This window comes from Oreochromis aureus, linkage group 7 (assembly GCF_013358895.1).
Source record: "Oreochromis aureus strain Israel breed Guangdong linkage group 7, ZZ_aureus, whole genome shotgun sequence".
NCBI lineage: Eukaryota > Metazoa > Chordata > Actinopteri > Cichliformes > Cichlidae > Oreochromis > Oreochromis aureus.
Window position 1 is genome coordinate 13,149,625 of NC_052948.1, and position 25,297 is coordinate 13,174,921.

General features: G+C 39.9%; 3 protein-coding genes and 1 long non-coding RNA gene across 4 annotated transcripts; 3 read left to right on the forward strand and 1 right to left on the reverse strand.

Annotated features, from left to right (window-relative positions):
- The first annotated feature begins 8,294 nt into the window (after positions 1-8,294).
- Positions 8,295-10,716, forward strand: LOC120441200. The gene is made up of 3 exons (XR_005613875.1): positions 8,295-8,619; positions 9,883-9,959; positions 10,652-10,716. It is a non-coding gene; the product is annotated as an uncharacterized LOC120441200 (long non-coding RNA).
- On the forward strand, positions 10,712-12,783 carry trpm1b (transient receptor potential cation channel, subfamily M, member 1b). Its single transcript, XM_039615385.1, has 5 exons — positions 10,712-10,847; positions 11,149-11,362; positions 11,671-11,795; positions 11,879-12,050; positions 12,316-12,783. Exons 1-5 carry the CDS (start codon positions 10,845-10,847, stop codon positions 12,552-12,554), a joined length of 753 nt encoding a protein of 250 aa, XP_039471319.1. The 5' UTR covers positions 10,712-10,844; the 3' UTR covers positions 12,555-12,783.
- Positions 12,784-14,223: 1,440 nt separating this feature from the next.
- On the forward strand, positions 14,224-21,354 carry LOC116326262 (transient receptor potential cation channel subfamily M member 1). Its single transcript, XM_031747460.2, has 19 exons — positions 14,224-14,354; positions 14,486-14,586; positions 15,089-15,265; positions 15,362-15,496; positions 15,616-15,666; positions 15,784-15,924; positions 16,020-16,049; positions 16,153-16,445; positions 16,564-16,792; positions 16,879-17,010; positions 17,098-17,229; positions 17,320-17,448; positions 17,543-17,794; positions 17,889-18,063; positions 18,700-18,720; positions 18,801-18,945; positions 19,042-19,247; positions 19,752-19,884; positions 19,976-21,354. Exons 1-19 carry the CDS (start codon positions 14,297-14,299, stop codon positions 21,318-21,320), a joined length of 3,885 nt encoding a protein of 1,294 aa, XP_031603320.2. The 5' UTR covers positions 14,224-14,296; the 3' UTR covers positions 21,321-21,354.
- A 123-nt stretch (positions 21,355-21,477) lies between these two features.
- Positions 21,478-24,566, reverse strand: LOC116326245 (ras-related protein Rab-8B-like). Its single transcript, XM_031747442.2, has 8 exons — positions 24,319-24,566; positions 23,718-23,778; positions 23,554-23,614; positions 23,378-23,455; positions 23,139-23,228; positions 22,960-23,025; positions 22,816-22,866; positions 21,478-22,720 (listed from the first exon to the last, which is right to left on the reverse strand). The coding sequence occupies exons 1-8, from the start codon at positions 24,440-24,442 to the stop codon at positions 22,628-22,630; spliced, it is 624 nt and encodes a 207-aa protein (XP_031603302.1). The 5' UTR covers positions 24,443-24,566; the 3' UTR covers positions 21,478-22,627.
- Positions 24,567-25,297: the final 731 nt, after the last annotated feature.

Sequence of the window (25,297 nt, forward strand, 5' to 3'; positions counted from 1 at the left end):
GAGTGTCTTTATAACAATAGCATTTGTGTTAGATTCAAACACAGTTCCCAAATATTTTACACCCTTTCACTCATTATGTGTTTTCTGAGAGGGGCGTCTGGGGAGAATGTTCGCTCTCGCATAGATGGAACTAATGCTTCCTTTCGTCCCATGATTTTGGTTGTATTGATGGGTCTGATATATAAAATATACAAAGAAACAAACAAAAACATCTGACCCAATTAAGGTGATAACCACCTTGACCACTTTGAACTCTGTCGCTGTGCCTATACGAGGGATCAGAGTGCCCTCTTGTGGCTAAAGCTGGCACCTGGCTGCTGCAGAGAAATGTAATACATAGTGAGATACTGTTGCTTGTTAGATTAAAATGATCAGAGAATGTATTGAAATTTCATCACATTTTTTGTTTTCTTCTCAAGTTGGATTTACTTTGAATAGTATCAGCATCTTGTTGACACTCTTCTAGGGTCCTGCAGGGGAAACCCATGAGGTCCATAGTAATCTAATTGTGATGCAACTGAGTAATCATCAAATGCAACATTAACAAGTTCTCAAAAAGCATATATGGGTCTTTAAATTAGATAGTGATTGACTCTAGAATCTATATATTTTTTCAACACACACTTTTAAGTTGTACTGTGCAAGAGAATATCTATTTTTATTTTCCTTTTTTCATCCAATCAAAGCAGTGAAAGAGTAGAGTCTTAGGAAAGATTAAAGATTATATTTTTCTGTTACGTTTTGCAAAAGCTTGCATGTATGTTGAGGGAATCTCTGATTTAAAGAAACTAATACATTAAAAAAAAAAATCAATTTAAAGAATCCCAGATATCAAAATTTGTTGTTTATTTGGAGTTCTGTCTGACTTAAGTGTCATGTCTAAGTAATATATCTGGTTTGGGGTCTTTCATCATTCCTTCTTTCTTCTGCTCCATTCAGTGCTATAACTTCTCTCGGAGACAAATAATCTCCCCACACTGGCCAATACAAAGCCACCAGGAGATGATAAAGCTCATTTGTGTCTGCTTACAAGGAGAAATTACACATAATCCATTCTAAGAGGCAGACAGCACCTAGACACATGGCTGGAGTCGAGCAGAGAAAAAGTAACCATTCATTCAAGGTTCATGTTTATTGTTTGAGATTATGACCTGATGAAGTCATCCAGCTGTCTTCACTGACACCGCAAGGTACAGTTGTTTCCCAAAGCTCATAGTTGTAAGAGTAAAGCAGATGCTTGGTGAGTGCATACTTTGGATTAGCTGATTAGGTAGCCCATTACTTCACTTGTACACTTGTTGTAGTTTCCTGTGTTGCAATGTGTTTCTGTGGGAGGCCACTTCAGAGTGACGGGGCGGTTTGTTTGTGACATTAACAGCTCATTTCACTGTAAGGGGAACATTGAGTTACACAGGCTGTTACATCCAGCCTGTGTGCATCATTTCTTGCCAGTTTGAAATCTTGGTGAGCTTGGTAATCCTTTACTTATTTGTCTCCCTTAAAACTGTTCCATTTAGTGTCCAGCAGAGGGAGGTGCTGGACATGAAATTCATGCTCCTAAACTGGTTTCTCTTGGGTTTGACTTTCAGACCGTCTATAACAAAGTCGACTTTTTTGTTTCTTGATTTACAAGATTTGCTGAACAAAAAAAGTTCAGACAACAAACATTACAAGTCATCATCACATTACAGCAGCAGAGGAGGTGTTGAAGTGTTGGATTCTGTATAAGACCTAAAGACTTTTGATTTTTTCGTCCATATTTTGAGCCATTTTAATGAATACCAAAAGAATATTTGCTCAGGGTAAGCTAAATGCAGTGTGTTTTTTTTTATAGTGCTGACAAGTGATAGTTTGAATTTCCATTAATTTTTAAAGTCTTATATAAGAGGTCAAACTCTTACTAATACTATGAAACAAGCTGCTCCACATGTGTTGCACAACTACTTAATGTGGTGGGAAAACCTAAATGTAAGATGCTGAGAGATTAAATGTTTTGTTTTATTCAGATCCCCAAATATAAAAACCACTCAAGAATTTTTATCCTTCCTTCTGTTTATTATTTCTTAATGAGTCTAAGTACTCTCTGCCTATGCATACCTATGTTTTTGCACCCTTATGGGACCCTCTTGTCTCTCCTGTCAGATCTCATCTGGTGGGATATCTTTTGGCTTTCTCTTGGCTAACTTTAGCTTCACAGCTTGCACGATCTCTCTCTAAGCCTTTTTGGGGGGTTGTGGTGTGCCAAAGTAGATTTACCTTCAATAACCATTTATTAAATCTCTATCCATTAGACTCTGAGGCTTCGTAAGAGCTGGCTGCATTAAGCCTGATTATGGGATGTTCGGCAGTGGAAAAGGGTCTATGTGTCAAGTGTGTCATCGAGTGATTTATATCCCTGGCAGGGATCTCTGTCTTGTCAGTCGGGAGTAAGCCGCATAGAGGAGAGAGAAGCATTGAAACCTTTACTGAAGGTGAAGCAAAATAGTTTTAAAGTGTAAATCCAGGGCTTGGTGCCATTACGTGGTGCTGTAGTGGCTCTTGAGTGTTTCTGTCTGTCTCTAATGTCGATGTTGCTGGCGTCCCCTGACCTGTCGCCACTCTCGAAGGGTTCCTCTCTTGAATTAAGTCTTCAGCATGGACACTGGCACCTTTAAAAGGTCCTCCCTCAAACGCAGCACATCTGGCTCGCAGAAGGTAAGATGAAGCGTGCAGGCAACAATGTCACATTCAACAGCTATTAGTTTTTATTACCTTTCAGACTTTTTTCCACTCTGGGATTTTAATTAGGATTAAAACAAAGTTTTAAAAGATTTTTTAAAATTGAATTGTAATCTATTATTAGTGGAACTTTTATAAATGATGTTGTTCTCAAGAAAAGTAAGTTTATCTTAGCTTTTCAAACACAAACTGTATGATTACTCAAGTCATCACTTTAAGGACATACAACATGATGCCAACACTGTCATCTAGCTTCAGCCCTTCTCATCCAATCATTTTAGAGGTTTTCTCTTTAGCATAAAGTCTCTAAGAACTGCTGCTCATATACCCAGCCTTTAAAAGTTGAGTGCTATTTAAAACTGCAGTCACATTCTCCAGTACAGTGCTCAATCCTAATGACCAAACTTTGATAACCACTGACTTTTATATCTTAAAAAGTATACAAAAGACGCTGAAAGCAAAAATATGTAATTATTCATACATTTCTCTTCCTTATATTTGAGCAACGTATCCCAGAAGAAGAGCATGTGAACTGCAAATTAAGAGAGTTTGCACTATTTTTGTGGAGGCTTATGAGCACAGAATTTTTAAGGACAAATATAATTCAATTTAAATTTAAATGAAGAAGAAAGTCGGATTAAATAACTACATTGAATGTGGCATTGTTGTGCCAGACAGGCTGGTCTAAGTATTTCAGAAACTGCTGATTCATGGGGATTTTTCCCACACAACCATCATTAGGGTTCACAGAGAATGATCCTAAAAAGGGAAATTATCCATTGAGCTGCTTTTCTCTGGGTAACAATGTGTTGTTGATGCCACAGGTCAGAGGAGAATAGCCAGACTGCCTCGAACTGACGGGAAGGGAAAACTAACTCCAATAACAATTTTTTACAATGGAGATATGAAGAAGACTATTGTTGAGTGCTCAACACATCAAACCTTGAAGTAGATTCTTAAAGACCCATGAAAACACATTAGGTGCCACTCCTGTCAGCTAAGAATAGAAAAAGAGGCTACAATTCTCACAATCTGACCACAGAAGATTGAAAAAATGTTGCCTAGTCCAATGAGTCGCGATTTCTGTTTTAACATTCAGATGGCAGGATCAGAGTCTGGTCTAAACAACATAAAAGCATGATGTTCAGGCTGCTGCGGCTGGTGGTGGTGGTGTAATAGTGTGGGGGATAATTTCTGTGCACACTTAGTAGCAAAATGTGCATCACTTTAATGCCAGAGCCTACCCGAGTATCGCTGCTGATCATATCATAAAGCTCAAATCATGGTAAACGGTGGCCCCCAGTCACCAGAGAGCACCTTTGGGATGTGGTGGAACATCATGGATGTTCAGTCAAGAAGTCTGTGTGATGGTAATGCCCATAGGGACCAAAATCTCTGAGAAATGTTCCATGAAAAACTAAACGCACTTCTAAAGGCACAAAGGGGTTGAATGTGGACATTTGGATTATTGTCATGTCTTTGGTCATCATGGATTTGTTTTCTTCATCATTTACAGTGCTCCATGGTATGGAGAAGGATTTTTAAAAATGTTTATCCAATGTAGCTTATTTTATATCATCTGAAAAAAAAAACAGAAATATGAAAATTCCAAAAAACAAAACAAAAAAACAATCAGGATAAAAGTAAAGTGTGTTGAAAACCTCCAACAGAGAACACATTTAGTTTGATGTGTTCACAAAATATTACCTGATAGCTTCAATGAAATTAGCAAAGTATTCATCTGCATCTATGTCTGTTTAAATAAAAAAACAGTAATTACTGGAAAATACTGAAAAGAAATATTTACGAATTCTCCGCAGGTTGACGGGGGTGACTAATTTTTGATGAGTTTGTACTCAGACACTTAACATTAGTAATAAAAACTGCAAAAACCAGTAAAAATCTGAATCTGTATATCCCACCAGATTCACTCTGGGTTTGCACCTCATATGAGATTGTGACGTAAGAGTCACCCAACCACCCTCCACATTCAGTTGTCCTTCTGTGATGAAATTAAATGGCATTTATTTAAGTGCACACCAAAAGACTGTTACAAAAGATATGGTCAAAGCAAAAAGGAAGTTCTTTGAATACATCCCTCTCAAGGCAAAAACATGTAGAAACATCTGCAGCACTCACATAAAAACAAAGTTTTTAATTCATATGGAAGTTGATAAATTCAGAATAATTCTAAGATAAATTTTAATGACAAAATCATTCTATAATGGCTACAAAATAATGTCAATTTTAGTGATGGAAAGCATTTGATCTCCTTGAAGCACAAGATTTAGTACTTGGTGGAATAACCGTTGTTGGCATGCACAGTCTCTGTAGATATATTCGACCACTCTTCTCTTCAGATCTTTTCCTAATGTTCGAGTATATGAGGTTGCTTGGATACACAAAAGTGTGGCTGTCTCTATAAGTTTTTGGATTTAAGGTCCAGAAACTGTTTAAACCACTCCGAAGTCTTAATGTGCTTCTTCTTGAGCCACTCCTTGGCTGTATGCTTTGTCTCATTTTGCCTGACACTAAACTCATGATGGATAAGGTTAAAAGGTTCTAGTTTAGCGCTTTCACTGCAATAAAGTTATCTTGTACCACTGACGGGAAAACACCACCAAAGTTTAATGCTTCCACTGCCACGTGGGACAGTAGGGATGATGCTCTTGGTGTCAAAGTCAGTATTCTTCTCCCTTAAAACGCTCTGGATGAAGTTATTCCAAAAAGTTTTATTTTCTAACAAAGGTGGTGACTGTGGTCCCGTCTGCATTTTCCCATGCAGTGTTGGGAGTCATGCCTTGCCCTTCTCGTGATCATCAATTCCGCATGAGACAAGATCGTGGGTGGAGCACCAGACTGAGAGTGACTGACCGTAATTTTGTGTGTCTTAAATTTGAGAATAATCACACCAACAGTTGTCGATGTGTCACCAAGATGCTTACTGGTGATCCATTAGCCCATTGCAGCTTTTGTACTGGTCAACCCAGAGCTCTTTGGCCTTGGTGATGAGGTTAGGGACTGCTTAGGGGCCCAGGTATACTTTTAATCCACACAATAGTGCAATCCACTGTGGATACTGGCTTGGTGACTGTTAATCCCTAAATTGTTGCCAATGAAAAACTTGGTGAATGGTATACTTGACCCAAATAAACAGAAATGCACATTTATTTCAAACGACAACAATTTTCTTTCTTTTTTTTTTTGTTTAGTTGAAAGGTTATCATTTACTGTTAACATACATCAGCTCATTTCTTTGTAAGTAGTTCAAATCATGAATTCAGCAGGGTGTCGAATACCTTTAATATCTGTTGAGGCTGCTATGTATATAGAGTAAAGCTTATAAATGTTCACATGTAATCCTTAAAATTGTTGGGTAACCTGGTTATTTTTTAGTTGCATGATTGATAATTATTCTGTTACTTAAACTGTTGTAGCCATAATAAGTACCTTCCTTCACCTTCACAACAGAAAGATTTCAGATGTCACTAGTTTTCCAGGATGCCCTAACTTTATTCCGATTCCTTGATTTTTGGTCTCTATTTCAGTCAGACTGCTTTAGGGAAAAAGTGAAAAACAGCAGCCTTAAAACATGTCTTATGACTCCCTCAACTCTCGGGGATAATCAGGGACATGTTGAACTCGTGATGGCTAACTGGATTTTTCAACTCAGGAGGACAAAGAGTGCATTTACAAACAGGGCTGACTGAAAACAGTTCGCTGCACAGTTAATGCAAATTTGCCCATCCAGACCCTGGAAGTGGAGTGTGCCACTTTGACGAAATATTTTTTTCTCCTCGAGTAAAAACAAGTAAAAGGCAGCTTTATATCCAGCCCATGTGGTTTACCGTGAGTCTGAAACGCTTTTTTTTAGACAGTTAACAGAGCCTACATGGGTTTTCTTCCTGTCACAATGCATCAAGCTCTAACCAGCATGGCTATTCAGTACCAATGAGGAGCAATTAGTTGCTTTGATCTTCAACCCGGGTGACATCACATTCCTTATAGGAACCCCAAATCCTTTCTTTCACTTGTGCTCACAAGGTTTTTGTTGTATGAATTCCATTGTTACTGCAATATTGTGAATATCTGACATATTGATTTTCAACTGATATAGCTGATATAAACATGTCCTGCCAGTCAGATATCCACATACAGATATAAAGTCATAATTATACCTTCTCTATATGACCTTTTGGGACTGCATAGTGTAATTAAAGCTTTACTGGAACAAATTAGCTGTGGTCTAGTTGTTGCTAAGCTGTGGGTCAGGAGACCAGGACCATGTGATTCCAGTATAACAAGGAATGAATGTATGGTATACTGTGAATGTGACCTTTGTATATACATTGTTGCTCTGATATGCGTCTACATTCAGAGTAATGTATTAAAGTGCTAAGCATGGTCAAAGTTTGAGAGGAAAACCCTGCATCAGTACGGCTAATAAAAATACTTTTTTTTAAAATTTCCGTCTCATATAGCTGTCTTTTGTTTTCAGCACTAATTTTTCCAAAGTCTGCATGTTGGAATGAATGTTGTTGATTGTTCTGAGGCTTGTCTTAAGTCTTGTTAATTTGCTTGGTGTGACACAATCGGATCCTGCATTATCTCATTCTTCAAGGGTTTTTTTTTTTTAAATTGTTGTTTTTTTTCTTTGTTAAGTGCTCAAAGGCAGCTCTTAACGAGCCAGCTGGTTGCTGACTGGATTTTGGTTTTAATTGCTGTGGTTAATGAGTTTAAGTAAGCTGAAATAACTGCGTCACACTGGCCAAACCCTTCTGGAAATGCGCTTTGTTTTGCCCGGCTATAATTAACATTGGCCCACGTGCGTTTTTTACTGGAGCACGAAGACAAGTGGGAAACTGGAGGGGGATGTGAGGATTCTCTCTTTGTCTTTCTGTCATCTACCACCAGCCTCTGCTGTGTTTTTTTTTTTTTACTGGAGCTAAAACTGCTCGCTTCAACCATAAAAGGATTGCTTATCAAATCATTCACATGAGAAAGGCTTTCAGCAGACGTCTGCTACTTAGTGCCAGTTCGCTCCATCTCTAGTTATTAAGAATGCATCTGCAATCCCTTTATAACTTGACAACTGTTTTTATTAAATACCCAAACAGGAGGATAAATATGATTACAAAAGGCTGCTGGGAGTCTCTTTTTTAGGAAAAAAGTGTGTTTTTATATGCAGATCAAGTTAACATACCTGACATTAAACAGGAAGATTAAGGGAATACTGAATATCTGGACTGCTGCCTTTTCTTTCTTTCCACAAAAACATAGTGGGTGGAAATAAAGATTAACTGCAATTAGCACTGACTGACCCCCAACTGGAGACCAGTCATGTCTTAACAAGGCGCCTTCCAAAAGAATGCCTGCATCCAATTCTCTCAATTATGCAAATTGGGTTGAAATCAAAGTACTTGGAGGGGGTGAAAATTTTCAAATGAGAAGTTGGGGACCCTCTGAACGAGACTGCAGTACTTTTAGGTTAGTCACTCTTCTCCATCGTCTCACACTGGCGAAGTTCTTCCAAACTGTGAAGCGAGCACAAAGAAAGGAGTTTTACACAAATTGGGAGATTAGGAGCCAGTTATCAAAGTAGATTTATTGTGCCTTGTTCAAGCGAAGGATGAAAATACCCTCTGGGCATGGAGAAAGGGTCATGGGACTCCCAAAAGGATTACCTTGAACTGGAGTCATGAGACTTGGGCGAACAAAGACCCTGCTCACATGCTCATCATATTAACTGGCCCTCATAAAGTGAAGAAGTTTCATGTCCTGTGGGATTCAATGAGGCCACTTCACTGGGAGTGCAGCACCAGGAGAAAGCTCTGGCTCCCCTGCACTCCCTAGCCTTAATCTCCAGCAGCACTAGGACCTCAAAGCTCCGTCAAGAGGATTGTACGTGAGTCCAAACCCTTTAAAAACTTTATTTAGTTGCATTTCTGATAGAATTATTAGGATTTTACCAAACAGCAGCTGATGTTGTATTAATTGTAGACCGTGGAAAGTGAGTTCAGATGAGGTAAATGTGAGCAGGCAGCACTGCAGGACATCTACTGTAGGTGCTTATTGATGCATGATAACACTGAGAAATAAAGATGGGAATATTTTTTTACAAAAACTCTAGCTAAATAAAAAGTAGTTGTTTTGAAGCTGCGACAAAACATCATTCTTGAAAGAGCACCGTAGTAACAGCAGATAATATATGTAAGGCTGATGTGTTTGTATAGTTTAAAATAATTTATACCAAATTTATACAGTAGTAGTGTTGAACTGAAAAACAAGCGTTAAAAAAACACAAAAAATTACCGGTGGGAAATAGTTATAATAGAAAATAGTATACATGCAATAAAAACAGATGAAAAGTATATACAAAGAACATGCATCTATTTGCATTTGTGTATATTTTTGGTTTGGATGGACTATATGACATCTGCAGGCACAAAAAAAAAAAAAAAATGCAGAGGTTTCCCTTTTTCTTAAAGCGGAGGCGAGTAGACACTCTGGGAAAGTCTGTGGTTTTGCGGTCCAGCTGCTCTCAAATGGGGTCATTTGAGCAGAAAAACAGGGCGAGAACAGTAACTGTTCTGTGTTATGGCTACTTGTGATTATCACAAGACTTCAGTGAGGTTTATATAAGGTCTTTGATCCTTACTCATCTGACTTCAGGCTTACTGGTAAAGTCTACACAGATTTTTAATATGTTTTTACATAATAATGCTGTCAAGGGTTCAAATTCTGTTTTCTACCCCACTTCCTGGTGATTTCTTGGAAAGCTTTGCTTCCACTGATTCGGTGTTAATTGGGCTTCCACCGTCAACAATAGCCCTCTGAGAACCTTCGCTTTGAACTCGGGTTATTTTTGATCGGCAACTGGAAAAAGATCAGAAAGCAATCAGAACAGGATTTGACAAAGTGTGGGGGAATAGTACTTTTGTGCTTTTCACTGGCTGCTTATGAAACTTGAACAAACAATGGAGGCAATTTTACCAGCATCAGCTGTGGCGCAATAACATGAGAAATGACAGAGCATGCATGATTTTAGTGCCACAGCTCCTTCACCATGCTCATGTCTTTGTGCATATGCAGTACGACTTCTGGTTTCTTCGGAGAAACGGCTTTTGCATAACACTTTTGTTATGTTTCTTTTTGTCTTCCCAGGCACAGAAAGCGTGGATTGAGAGGACCTTTCTTAAAAGAGAATGTATACACATATTTCCCAGCAAAGACCCAACCAGGTAATTACTTCAATTCTTCAAATTTACCTTCAAGTCAGAAATTCCTTAGATTGTAAGTCATAAAGTGCAGGTATGCTGTTATTATCCACATCATTATTCCAGAATAACAACAGCTTTTTTTTCTAGCTTGAAGCAAATTCATGCAATGTTCATTTTGCTTAAAGTGTATTTTAGCATATTTTTATAAAATGTTTTGTTGTTTGTTTTGTTTTTTTAAAAAAAGCTTTCCATATGCAAATTAATATCCATTAAATTATGTTAAAAAGTAAAAAAGCTGAAAACATTAAGAATAAAATGAGATCACATGCATCGGTGTACATTTTTCTTGTTAAATGTTATGACAGTGGTGGTTATATAAATAATGTCCTGTAAATAATATAAAACCATTTGAAGCTGGCATTCGGGTCTATATTAACTGACAATATTAAATATTAAATATTTTCCTTATTAATTAATTTATTTCTGAAATCATGACACCTATGACTTCAGGCTATCCCGCATTCATCAGGATTTAAACAACGTGTCTGTAAGTCAAGGCGAAAACTCCAGGGCTGCCAGAGCAGCCAGGCAGTGAGCCCTTTGTCTGCCAAGGCACATATTTGCCAGAAATGGGTAGAGCAATGAACGTGTATGTGCAAGGTGTGTCTTACTGGCTTCTTCAAGTTGCAGTTCATACCCTCTGATCTGTCTAGATGTGCCTGTGGTCAGCTGACAACACAGCACGTGGCCATCCCTCCTGGTGCCAACTCCTTAGAGGAAACCCACCAGCTGGTGCAGATTGATACCCCAAAGGATAAATGGAGTGTGATCAAGCACACCAGGACGTACCCGACGGACGCCTTTGGCATCATTGAGTTCCAGGGAGGAGGATTCATCAACAAAGCCATGGTGAGTCTCAGTCAAAAAGGTTCTCCTTCAATCTTCGATCCTGTGGATACAAGCAGTGCCTTAAAAACAGATTGTAATCATTAAAGCAGAATCTTAAAGTGTGGGGACCTTTCCTTTATAAAGGAGTATTATTTACTCACATTTAATACTGTTAGTCCTCTCACATCAGAGAAGTGAGTGGATACGATGCAGTGTTAAGGAGCTTTTCCACATCTGAACTACAGTTTTAAAACTGTACTTAACACCAACGACGCAGCTAGAAAAAAAGTGATAATTAACCTCCTAACTTTGTTTTTTCTAGTATATCCGGGTTTCATACGACACCAAGCCTGACAACCTACTGCATTTGATGGTAAAGGACTGGCAGTTGGAGCTGCCCACCTTGCTCATCTCCGTACACGGGGGTCTCCAGAACTTTGACCTCCAGCCCAAACTCAAACAAGTGTTTGGCAAAGGCCTGATTAAAGCGGCCGTCACGACTGGAGCCTGGATCTTCACGGGTGGAGTTAACACAGGTAGGATGCTGATGGTTTAGTATAATGCTTTTAATGTTCACTTAATAACAATCAGCTTGTGACATTAGAAGATTACCTTTGCCCCAAATTGTTATTACATAACACTACTCTGCAATTTCCTGGGGGAGATTTGACTTACCCATTGTCACAGGTTTAGGCATTATAATTAGAGCTTTAGTGGAAAATTCATTGCAAATGATGGATATTGCGTGAGGTTACCGCAATATTACCACAGTATGCTCCATAATTCAGCCCCATCACGAAAGAGCTTTTATTTGTATTGGTCTATTTTGCCAATTTTAACTTAGGGGTCATCCGCCATGTTGGAGATGCCTTAAAGGACCATTCCTCTAAGTCACGTGGAAAGGTCTGTGCTATAGGGATTGCTCCATGGGGGATCCTTGAAAACAAAGAAGACCTAATTGGAAAAGATGTAAGGACATTTACACCAGCATGTGGTCTCCTTAAAAAAAGAAGACCTTTCAAAGTAATGTCTCTTCTTATAACTTTTTCCAGGTAACAAGACCCTATCAGACGATGGCAAACCCACTGAGCAAGCTGGCTGTGCTCAACAATAGCCATTCCCACTTCATCCTCACAGACAACGGAACCTGCGGGAAGTACGGCTCTGAGGTCAAACTCCGTAGACTGCTGGAGAAGCACATCTCTCTGCAGAAGATCAATACTCGTAAGTTGTTTAGTGCGCTGCATTTTAAATAATCTGTCCACTGTGATGTGTATATGTGAGTTAAAATCTTGTTGGACACATGGATGGAGAGCTCCTCTGTGACATGTGGGCTTCCCTTTGTCATCCTATGCCTGGAACTTGGATAAGGCAGGGACAGCAAAGGGATGCTCAGCTATCACCATTGACGTCACTCCCTCCTTCCTCTGGTTTGTCTGTTCACACATCGCATCGTAGCACAACATAAGCTTCATCGTTTCACTCTCAGACTGTTTTACAGAGAAAAGAAAGGATGGAACAAATGATTATTTCTCTCTATGCATTCCAGGTTTGGGTCAGGGGGTTCCTCTGGTGTGTTTAATAGTAGAGGGAGGTCCCAATGTTATCTCCATTGCCCTGGAGAGTCTAAGAGATGAGCCCCCCATCCCTGTGGTGGTGTGCGATGGCAGCGGCCGTGCTTCTGACATCATTTCCTTTGCGCACAAATTCTCAGAGGATGGAGGGTGAGGTTTCAGTTGATTTGCCTTTTACACTGATATCAATCCTTTAACACCCCCCCCCCCAAAAAATATGTGCTTTTTTATCCTGTCATGCAGCCTGGTTAATGATGATGTCAGAGACCAACTTTTAGTGACTATTCAGAAGACATTCAATTATAGCAAAAGCCAGTCGCAGCAGATCCTGCTCATGGTAATGGAGTGCATGAAAAAAAGGGAATTGGTAAGTAGAGGAAGAAAGTGAGTAAAACCATTGTAGGAGTGAAGCCACGTATTTTTAAAACAACATGTCTGTGTCTATCAATAAATATTTTTGAGTTGTGAAGCATCTGGTCTCCATCGTCATTCATCGCCACTCCACTCATTTGTGTATGTCCATTAACATACCGAATAAACATAACGCTACCTGCTTGTCATTTCACCTTCTTTTGTGGTCATGTGCGTTATATCGTAATCCGGGACTTTTACAGCTTTACTGTAGGATATCATTAATCGTTAAGGACGCATGCAAGTGTATAGCTGTCAAATGGTGGCATATACTCCAACTCAGTTCAGCACACACCTGGTAAAAGTTTTCAGCAGAAAAAAAGAAAAAAAAAAACAGAGCTGAGAGTAATTCTTCAAGATGAATGCCTAAGTAGTAGCAGCATTTGTGCATCTCTTGCAGATTCCCGAAGGCATAATTGATGTGATAAACAGTTTGTAACACTGTATAATCTCTATAATCTATACATTTGAGAGGAAAAGATCAACACACAACATCAACTGCTTAGCTCGTGCTTCATCTACTCACAGGAAGCATACAGCACACAGATGGAGGAGAGGATCCAGCTCCCTAATCCTCAGCCAGGTTGCTCTATCCACTCCGCAGGCTTTCAGTCCCCAGAGTGCTATCAGTTTACCACTTCACTCTGAAACTCTCTATCCCAGATGTATTAGACTGCCTAATGCTCCAAAACACTCACATAAGCAACTTAAACTGCTCTTTGAAAGATCATACAGAATTGGACTGTTTTTTATTAAACACTATTTAGTTTTCCTTGATTCTCAATCAAGACAAAGTGGCAGAACAAGTTGTCTGAGCTCTTTATGTATAACTCTTAAACTAAAGTGCGGTAACTAATCTACAGGTGAATCAGTGTCACTGTCTAGTCCACACATAATCCTTTCATCCTAAGTGCATCCAATGTGAACATCTGGCCTGGGCAGATAAAAACACTGATTTAGAGGGCTACATTTTGCTGTGATGTAACACCAGGATGCAACATTTAACCGAATTATAAAATTACTATCATAAAAGTGTCCACACGCAGACAAACAAGGCAGCCTGCAACTTCCTGAAAGAGAAACAAAAGTGTTCAGTGTTCATACTGATGCAGGCTGGTCATTATTAACGCATCCTGAGGCCGGCGCTGGAAAAACTCTGGCACCGTGCCACATATTCATGCCAATCTAATCCCATTCACCATGGCTGCGCATGTGACAGACCAGTCAGCGTAATTTCATTTGATATAGTCAAGTCTGTAACAAGGCAAGCGCTATCGTTGTGTCTGACGATTAAATTGGCTGTTTGCGCTCGAAAGGTCAGCCACAGAGCGCTGGAGAAAGAAGCCCTGCTGAAAATCAGCGGCAAAAATTCATCTTTCATCAATCATTTCATCTGTGTAGTTTTTTATCAGCAACTTAAATTATTACAGTGTAATATTCCCTCGCTTCCTTTTTTATTCTCACATTTAGATTACAGTTTTTCGAATGGGGTCTGAGGGACAACAGGATATAGAAATGGCCATCCTTACTGCTTTGTTAAAAGGTATTATCAGACACCAACACCAGTGGTTATCCCACTCGAAGCTTGCCTTCTTGTATATTTCCAATAGTTTCTCTTACGGCGTGCTACACATGCCAGCTCTCGTCATGTCTCCGTCTTTTTTCTTGCATCAGGAACAAACGCATCAGCAGCAGACCAGCTCAGTTTGGCTCTGGCCTGGAACAGAGTGGATATCGCACGAAATCACATCTTTGTTTACGGACACAATTTGCCAGTGAGTGGTCCTCACTTTTGAACAGTGTAAATTATTCATTTCACATCAGTGCTTTGTGACTGCAAAGATGCCCCTACATGGATTCAAGACTGAAGGAAATAATTTGTTTTTGAAAATCCAATAAAAAAAAAGAAAAAAGTGTGAAACAGAGTTGATGAAAGTGTAGAATGACGCATTTGCCAATGTTTCAAATTCATCTGCTGAGAGAAGCAGCCTACACAAGTGTGATGTGAAACCCCAAAGCAATCAGCAGGTATCCATGGAGAGTGAAGTTTATGAGATGAAGAAATTGTGAAAAGAACTGACTGAAGACCAAAGGAGTGTTTTCAGCTTGGTGATATCAGTTCTTGTTGGAAAAAAACACACCTCACATGCAAATATATATATGCGCACATAAATTGTGTCATATCACTCAAACACAAAAACTGGCAACTGATACGATCAAGTTAGAGGCATAGTAGAAATTGATGTTTGATATTTTTTTCTATTATTACTCGGTCAGCCTGCTGGTGCTATTGCCAACACTACAACCACTGCAGCCCCGTCTCAGGAGAAACAGAAGAGTCCTGCGAGCGCTCCTCGCAGCAAGACCCGGGCCAAAAAGGGGAAAGGGAAGGGAAAGGCAAAACCTGAACCACCAGAGGAAACAGATCCAAGGAAGTTGGAGTTGATTCGCTGGGTAGGAATAATGAAGTTTATGTAAATGTTACATGTGGAAATATGAGACAACAGAGTGAACATAGAGAAAATAATTATATTGTATATATTCTATCAGGTGAACTCACTGGAGCAGGCTATGATGGATGCTCTGGTGCTGGACAGAGTGGACTTTGTCAAACTGCTCCTCGAGAATGGAGTCAACATTCACCACTTCCTCACCATTCCCAGGCTGGAGGAGTTATACAACACGGTGAGAGTTCTACAATGCTGAGTAACACCAGCAAAAGGGGAAAAAATATTAATTGACAGAGTTTTGATGGATGAAAATATACAGAACCTACTTCTCCTTCTTCTCCTCACATCTTTCAGAAACTTGGCCCTGCAAATACACTGCATGCTGTGGTTAGGGATGTCAAAAAGGTAAGACAGTCTTTGCTTATAACAATAAACATTCAGCAGAATCATTTCAGTCTATTTCAGGTTCAATATTGTTTTAAAGCAGTTAAGGTCGTGCTTTTTTATATATGACTTCTGCAGGGAAACCTTCCTCCAGATTATCAAATTACTTTAATTGATATTGGTCTGGTGCTGGAATACCTCATGGGCGGAGCTTACAGAAGCAATTACACCAGGAAAGCTTTCCGTAACCTCTACAATAATCTATATGGACTAAAAAGGGTATGCATGGATGGAAGGAAATAAATGACAATGGTTTGTTCATCATATTAAGTAACATTTTACATTAATTGCAATGCTTTGTTCTCTTCTTGCAGCCCAAAGCTCTGAAGCTTCTAGGAATGGAGGTCAGGTTTTCTTTCACAACAACTAAAATAGTTTAACTAATCAAACCCACACAGAAGCACAATCTATCTGGCTGTTGTTGTTTTGTTTTTTTCTTTTTGTTAGGATGATGAACCTAGGCCAAAAGGCAAGAAAAAGGCAAAAAAGAAGAAAGAGGAGGAGGTGGAAATTGATGTGGATGACCCTGAAGTCTGTCGTTTCAAGTATCCCTTCCACGAGCTGATGCTGTGGGGGGTGCTGATGAAGCGCCAGAAGATGGCACTATTTCTCTGGCAGCGTGGCGAAGAGGCTATGGCAAAGGCTTTAGTGGCTTGTAAACTGTATAAGGCCATGGCTCATGAGTGCTCTGAGAGTGAACTGGTGGATGATATCTCCCAAGATCTGGAAAACAACTCCAAGTGAGTGATGCAGAATGCTTTTTATACTTTCTGTAACGATGTATGTCTTTTTCTACTTGCTTTAAACTACTTTGATAAGTGCTATATAGAAATAATTGTTGTTGTGTCCCTCTCACAGAGAATTTGGACAACTGGCCTACGAATTATTGGACCAGTCCTACAAGCACGATGAACAGGTGGCCATGAAACTCCTAACATATGAGCTGGTTAACTGGAGTAACTCCACCTGTCTGAAGCTGGCTGTGGCTGCTAAGCAACGTGACTTCATCGCTCACACCTGCAGCCAGATGTTGCTCACTGATATGTGGATGGGCTGCTTGAGGATTGGAAAAAGCCCGGGCCTGAAGGTTAACTTCAAAAAATTCTAAAACAATAATATTTACAAGAAGAATGTTATTAGCGGAAATACTTGAAAAATTATTATCTCACTCAGGTTATTTTGGGAATCATCTTCCCTCCTCTGATTCTGCTGTTGGACTTCCGCCTTGGAGACGATGCCTCTTATCAGGCACCTGCACGCAAAGAAGAGGGAAAGGACAAAGATGATGACACAAAATCCAGCAAGGTCCTTGTTCATACTTTTTTTTTATTAGACATATGCCTAATTTAAGGGTGAATGATTGTAAGCTTGCTGTTTGCTGTGATGCTGCAGGATGCCAACACTGATGCAACTTCCCGAAAAGGAGACGAAGAAGAGGATAGCACCAAAATCCATAAAATCCCAGTTGGCAAAAGATTCTTTGAGTTTTATAATGCACCTTTCACCAAATTCTGGTTTAACACAGTAAGTTCCCTTCTGATGCGTGAAGCATGTATTTCATTTATTGACTGTCAACAACAACAAACAGCTTTATGACCTTATTGTTTTTGACAGATCTCCTATCTGGGCTATCTGATGCTGTACAACTACATTATCCTGGTGAAAATGGAGCGATGGCCATCTATACAAGAGTGGACCGTCATAGCTTACATCCTCACACTTGGCACTGAAAAAGTCCGACAGGTATGAGTCTTTACAGAGTTGAAATATCTTAAATTCCAAACGGTTTTATGGGCTTGTAATGAATACTGTGTGATCTCCTAATCTTGGTGTCTAGATTCTGATGTCAGAACCAGGGAAGCTGAAACAAAAGATAAGTGTGTGGATGGAGGAGTACTGGAACATCACAGACCTGGTTGCCATATCCACGTTCCTTCTGGGGCTAATGCTACGGCTACAGCCTGAACCGTACATGGGCTATGGCAGGGTTATCTACTGTATAGACATCATCTTCTGGTACATTCGTGTATTGGACATCTTTGGTGTCAACAAATACTTGGGACCTTATGTGATGATGATAGGGAAAATGGTAATAGTTCAACGAATCACAGATGGCATGCACACACAAAAAAAGAAAGAGAACACACTGAGCTTGCATGTTCTCTTTGTTTGATTCCTTTCAGATGATTGATATGATGTACTTTGTGGTAATCATGCTGGTGGTGCTTATGAGCTTTGGAGTGGCTCGACAAGCCATACTTCATCCAGATGAGGAGCCAACATGGCGCCTGGCCAGAAACATTTTCTACATGCCTTATTGGATGATCTATGGGGAGGTTTTTGCAGACTCGATAGACCGTAAGACTAGAATTCATAGTAAGATTCTGTTTCCTGATTCTGGGCAGATGATCAGTGTCGCATTATTTCTCTGTTTTAAAGTCTATCTTAGTAATGTCACACACTTTGACATACTTTGTCTCCCTCTGCTGGCACATTTGGAATAGCACTTACTTTAATACATATATTCAGTACAACACAATGTTTCACTGCTTAAGAGCAGAATAGATGCCTGTATGTCATCTCCTCTGTCATGATCATCTGCCTCCAAGTTTTTCTTCTCCTGTTAATGTTTCTTCTGTCAAGGTGAAGGCAACAAGCAACTATTTAAAAAGCCTAAAATAGAAATGGTATTGAAGATGGTATTGAACTTTTTCTGGAAGGTGCTGTTAAACACGTGTTCTAATGCATACTGAAATTTGGATGTTTGTCTTCATTCACTTTTGATTTTATGAACAAGGTTATACAAAATATTAAAAGATGTAAAACATGTCAAGTCAACTAGGTATGTTTGAGTACTTTTAAAAGTGTGAGTTCACCCTTTCATGCAAAACAGCTTGACCTTGACAGAAATATGACATAAAAGTCTTATGTCTATTGATTTTAACGCTTTCTCCATTTCCCTGCGGAACTGTGGTTTTCGGGGATTTTTCCAAGTCTATGCAATGGAAATCAACCGTAAGTAATCATGAATGTTATTCTAATTATTTACATTAAAGTCTATATAAATGTATAACTTTAACCTCCCATCCTTGCAGCTCCATGCGGTGAACATTTATATGATGAGGATGGGAAGAAACTCCCCCCATGTATCCCTGGTGCCTGGCTCACACCTGCTATTATGGCCTGTTACCTTCTCGTAGCAAACATTCTTCTGGTCAATTTGCTCATTGCGGTCTTCAAGTAACTATACTTCCAATGTCTACTTGTTCTATTGTTTCCAAGAAAATATCTCCTCTTACAGTTTTTACTCACTGGTCTGCATGTCCTGTCCCACAGCAACACCTTCTTTGAAGTCAAGTCAATTTCCAACCAAGTGTGGAAGTTTCAGAGATATCAGCTGATCATGACTTTCCATGACCGTCCCATTCTACCGCCACCTCTCATCATCCTCAGCCACCTCTATATCCTCTTCAACAGGATGTTCAAGCGATGTGCCAGGAAGAAACAGGAAGGAGAGCTAGATGAGAAAGACCGTGGCCTCAGTTAGTCTCCTTTTTTAAACCAAAACAATTTTATCATTATACTTAATACTTAAGTGGAATTAACTCTTTACCCCTTGAAAGCCTCCTAGGAGTATCCTTTGAAACTGCTTTCTAAATTGAGCAGTTTCTATCAAATTTCAGGCATGCTTGTAGAACAAAATGTATCACTGTATCACTATAATGTAATGTGTGTGTGCATCAGAAGTTAGTGGGGATGGTCTCTGTCTATGCAAATACCTATAAAAAACAGAAACTATTCTAATGGTCGTTGAACCACATCTATACTGAGGTGTCAGAGTTCATCACTAAGGATACAGGTGAGGTTTTCAAATGCCATCTTTATGAGGGTAAAGAGTTAATGCAGTTTTTCAGTGGTTAATAATACACATTAAGCGTTTAAACCAGATCAAAATATTAATTTCATGATTCTGTAGCCTATAAACATGCAGAAACTGCTGGAACTCATTTCTTTTTACAAAAAGTGCTGTCATGTGTTTTCTTCAGAGCTCAGGTTGAATCCAGAGGAGCTAAAATTTCTATACGAGTTTGAAGAACAGTGTGTCGAGGAATATTTTAGAGAGAAAGAGGACGAGCAACAGTCTTCCAGTGACGAACGCATCAAGGTTACTTCAGAGAGGTACATCACTATCCCTTTAAAAGTAGTTCAAATATTTTAAATTGGTTCCTGTTTCCATAAACGCTCTTTTTGTCTCAACTCTTCTTGGCAGAGTTGAGAATATGTCAATGCGTCTGGAGGAGGTAAATGAGAGGGAGAACACGATGAAGGCCTCCCTGCAGACGGTGGATCTGCGTCTGGCCCAGCTGGAGGAGCTCCATGGACGTATGGCAACCGCCCTTGAAAAGCTTGCAGGTGTGGACAGGTTAGAGCTGACTCGAACCTATTCGCGAAACTCATCGGTGTGCGATCCTTCCAATCTCCTTCGCCAAGGCAGCATTAACAGTGCTGACGGTTACAGTCTTTACCGCTTCCACATGGATATGGAAGAGTTTGCATCCAGGCAGAAGGACACAGAAGACACAACAAAAACCGGCCTAGAAAGACAGCGGAGTCTGCGGCAAGCCTCAAGTATGTGCACTCTCAACACCAAGGAAGGTGGTCAGAGCTCAGAGTCCGGAGGTTTCGAGAGACCTCCGCCAAGCTCATTTGTAGATATTCTCATATCTCCGTGTGAACAAAGGCCCTCTTCTGCAACATCAAGTCAAGAAGCAATAACAAACATAAAACAAGGCAGCACGATGTTTCTAGACAGACTACCAGACAAAAACAGACTGAGGCCTTTGTCCCCTCCGAAAAGGACAAAATCGTTGAAACACTATCCAGTTGAAGACCAATTCATTTCTCCTTTGACAAAGAGGAGGTCTATGAGCACCATCATTATGAACCCCCCTGATGAACCACAGAAAGCTCCTGAGCCCATAGACAAAGTCCAGCTGCTGCTAGGAAACTCCTCTTCGCCAAAGAGGACTAAATCTCTGAGGTACATCCCTACTGAAAACCAAAGCCAGACTTCTCCCATCACTAAGAAGAGGGCCATGAGCAGCATCCTCTACAATCCAGCTGAGGCTGGTGATGATATGATGCAAACTGCAGAGTACAGGTCACTGGTAGAGCACATTAATCAAACTCCAAATCAGTGGCCATCAAATTTAGCGTATCAGGTGCATCCTACCACTTTGGGTCAAATGCCTAAAGTATCAACAGTCAGAACACTCACCCAGCAATATCAAACTCAGACTGAGGCAATTCCTACAGAAAGTACGAGGACTCTTCCAGGAACAGAAACTCCTGAGGATCCAAAAACAATCAAGAGAAACCTCTCGGACACCACAGAGTATCTGACAGCTGCTGATGAAAAATATTTACCCTCTCACAGGTCACAGACCTGGAACGCTAGCGACAGGAGAGCCAAGTCCATGATGGTTAGCAAGCAGCTAGCTGCATCTAGCAGCGAGAGAGTCCTTAACGAAAGCAGAAAGGTGTCAACTTTCGGACAGGCAGATGAGGAAACAAAATCAGATGCAGGAAAGACAGAAGACGATGTCCAGAAGTAAAAATGAGAGCCTTAAAAAGAGAAAATAAACCAGTATGAAGTGAAAAAATAGGAAGAAGATAAGCAGAAAGCTATGATTAAAGTAGTGGACATGAAGCCTGCCATCAGAAATCATTACTAAGTGAGTTTCTGACACAAAGATACAAACCAAATGACAATGATGGGGCAAAAGCTTTACCAGAGTTTTTTTTTTAACATTTTCAACCATGCAGTGTAGTTGTGTAAAAAAAAAAAAAAAAAATCAACATTCCCGTAAAGATCCACTTTCTTTTCCATTTTTACTCTTCATTGATGTAACATACAGTAGTTTACAAAGACTATCATTCACATTACAGCTTTCTCCAGTCGTTGTGTTTTCATATTGGACGTGTGAAGGGAAGGTGCTCTGTGTCTACAGTCTCGAGAGGAAATAAAAGCAAGAACACAACTGCTACTTGTGATGACACACAAAATATGTGAACAGCAAAAACTTTCACTTCCTATATATGCTCAACATTTTTCAAATACTGTCTGTAAACGTTTTCTATTTCAGATACTGTGTGCTTAATAGTCTGAGGTCTCCCTACAGCTTTCATGCAAATACTGACAACTGCGTAACAATATGTATTAAATACAAGCTTCCAAGAAACAAACTCTTTCACAGCTTTGTTTTGACACAGAACCCTGTACAAATAAAGGTTCTATTAAAAATAACATGTAAAAAAACAGTAGGTTGGTTTTTCTTTTGTTGTTGCTATTTTTTCTTTACATATTTTTGTCTTTCTATTGCAATACTGTGACTTTAAATAGGCACACATGTACAATTAGAAATGATGGCATTAACACTGGATACCACAATCTTAATATATATGAATTCACACAGACAATTACAACCAATTCTGAAACTCTGATTATCTTACAGCATCGTCATAGTAAATGTAACAATAGGTAGTGCATATAAAATGATGCTACATTGTATGAAATACTCTATTTTTCTTCATTTCCCATTTATGAGACCAATATTTGTAACAGATATTTTTAAGAGATCCTACAGACATGTCCACAGTCAGCAGGCACTGCAGGGTGAGCTACAAACCACTGCTGATATTCATGCATCAGTCTTTTTGCATGAACACATATAAAGCCTCGTTCCTCATTGATCCTCGTCTGGTCAGCAGATCAGGGTAGCATCTCAGCCTCCCATGAACCTGTAAGTCCAGCTGGCAATAAGGCCCCATGATTATATGACCACGGCCGCCTCCGCAGCGAGGAAGGCCAAAAGGCGGAAACCCTCCAAAACACCAATGTCACGCCACACACGTGAGCAGCTCAGAGGAGCGAGCACTTGAAGAATTTAATTCTCTTCGACTTTTTCTCTGTGATCTTGACCGGTTTGCCTGATCCTCCAGCACTGTTGTCAGTCTACAAGAAAAAAGTTGATGGTGAAGAAATGTAAATACAGACCGTGACACAAAGTACGGGATAGCGACTAATTAATGAAACCTTTATCAACTTACCGACTTTGAGCTCAAATTATGCAGTATGTCTCTTCCCATGGTATAAAAAGCCTTGTGTGACATAAAAGACAAAAAGAAATATTACACATACATATACTGTGTGTAAGTCATGCTTTATGGTAAAGGGTAAAACATCCAGCTTACCTCTTCAACATTCAAGCCAGACTTTGCACTGGTTTCCAAGAATTTAACTCCATAATCAATGGCCAGCTAGGTGAAATAAAAACATAGATTTATATTTATGCCAAACGCTGAAAATTGGAATAACTGCAACAGAATTAGCTTGATGCTTGCTTTTTGGTAACGACTAGCTTCAGACTCACTTTTTCACCTCTGTCTTTAGACACCTGTCTCCTGTCAGTCATGTCGCATTTGTTGCCCAGGATCATCTTCTCCACATCAGATGAGGCATGCTGGCAGAATTAAATAAGACTCATTATTTATGGTTATTTAAAGTATGATACCATGAGTATTAAAAACAACTATAATTTACTTATAATTAGCAATCACAGAATTTAAATTACAAAAAAATACTAATAATATTACTAAATTTGAAACTCACTTCTTCAATATTTCTAATCCAGTTTTTTATGTTCTCAAAGGACTTCTCATTGCAGATGTCATAGACCAGCATAATACCCTGGGAAGGAAAATAATAATAATACTAACAATTTATGAACCCCGATGTGCAAGGGTAAGGTAGATATATAGCAACATAGTGAGAATTAAAAAGCTAACCATTGCTCCTCTATAGTATGCTGTAGTGATGGTGCGAAACCTCTCCTGGCCCGCAGTATCCCTAATTACACATCAAATCAACAACACAGGGAGCAGATTAAAGTGCAGGTCAGTCAGACTTTCCCATAAAAAAAAGGGAAAAACCTCAGTCAAATTACACATACCATATCTGAAGTTTGACTCTCTTTCCATCCAGCTCTATTGTCCTGATTTTGAAGTCTATTCCTGTATTAAAGCAAGTAAGAGCCACGTAAGCTTAATTAGTTACCTTACACCATCCAATCTGTCACATGCCTCACATACACAGGAAACCAGGCATTTCTGCAATTAATGGTAAAATGTGATCTCGTGTCACGTTTTAGAGGAACATATTTTGAGGAATAAGCAGAAATAGCTGCAGTGTAAATTTGCAGCGCCTATCAGATTTATAACATAATTATCACAATACTGTTTTCAGCATAAAAGCTACAGTGTAACAGAAGTCAAAAGTCTTGACTGTGGCTTTGATTTCATTCTGTATTTAACCCTGCTAGGGCATACGAGTCTTCAAGGACAGAATAGCATTATTCATTAGTCTCACACTCCCATTGTCTGGTTCATATGCAGTTATTTCCCTTTTAGGTCGTTTGTCCTTCTCCTTACTTTCATGAAAAAATTCACTAGCTACTATTACTGACAGATCAATGCAGTAAAACGCTGGACTATGTGGATGCCGGCATTCATTTTATTAGATTTATCCTTGGGGGGCGTCAGCAGAATACTCACCTATTGTAGATATGAAGGTGGTATTGAAGGAGTCCTCGCTGAATCTGAACAGCAGACATGTCTTGCCGACTCCGCTGTCTCCGATAAGCAAGAGTTTAAAGAGATAATCGTACGTTTTCGCCATTGAAATAAACTTCACACTTCTGCGTTTCGATATTATAAGGCCGCAATGAAGCTGGGATCCCCCGTCTGGAAACCCCTCAGCTGTCTGTTGCAGACCGGGCAGACTAGCGACAGCCCGGTGCCGAGAAATGTGACGTCAGTTCCCGCTTGGCATTGTGGGGCTTTGTAGTTTAAAGGGACAATGAGATTTTAACCATCACTTCTGGACACAGACTTCCTGTTTTGGGAATGCTCCTAATGCCCCTGGTACTTCTCTGATTTCTTGTGCTCCTTCTTCCTGATATTGCTGTCCGCTGGGCTTACATGTATCACAACTGAGGTCTTCTGCTAATTAGCAGCCATCACTATGTGTGGTTGGTTGGCCAAGAGCTGCTTTGTCTGCACGGGTGACAGGACCTCAGCTGGGTTGTTCTCAACCACTTTTGGTGGTGTCTCCTATCAGGATTTGAGATCCAAATTTGAGAACTTTAGTTCCACCCGCCGTGTCTTTGTGCGTCGCAGAAAAGGTGAACTGATGGCCTCTACATGCATGATTCCCACTGTGAAGCACAGAGGAAGAGGTGTGATGGTGTGGGGGTGCTTTGCAGGTGACACTGTTGGGTATTTATTCAAAACTGAAGGCACACTGAACTGGCATGGCTACCACAGCATCCTGCAGTGACACGCTATCCCATCCGGTTTGCATTTAGTTGGACTATCATTTATTTTTCAACACGACAATGACCCCAAACACACCCCCAGGCTGTGTAAGGGCTATTTGACCAAGGAGCGTGATGGAGTGCTGGGCCACATGTCCTGGCCTCCACAGTCACCTGACCTAAACCCAACTGAGATGGTTTGGGATGAGATGGACCGC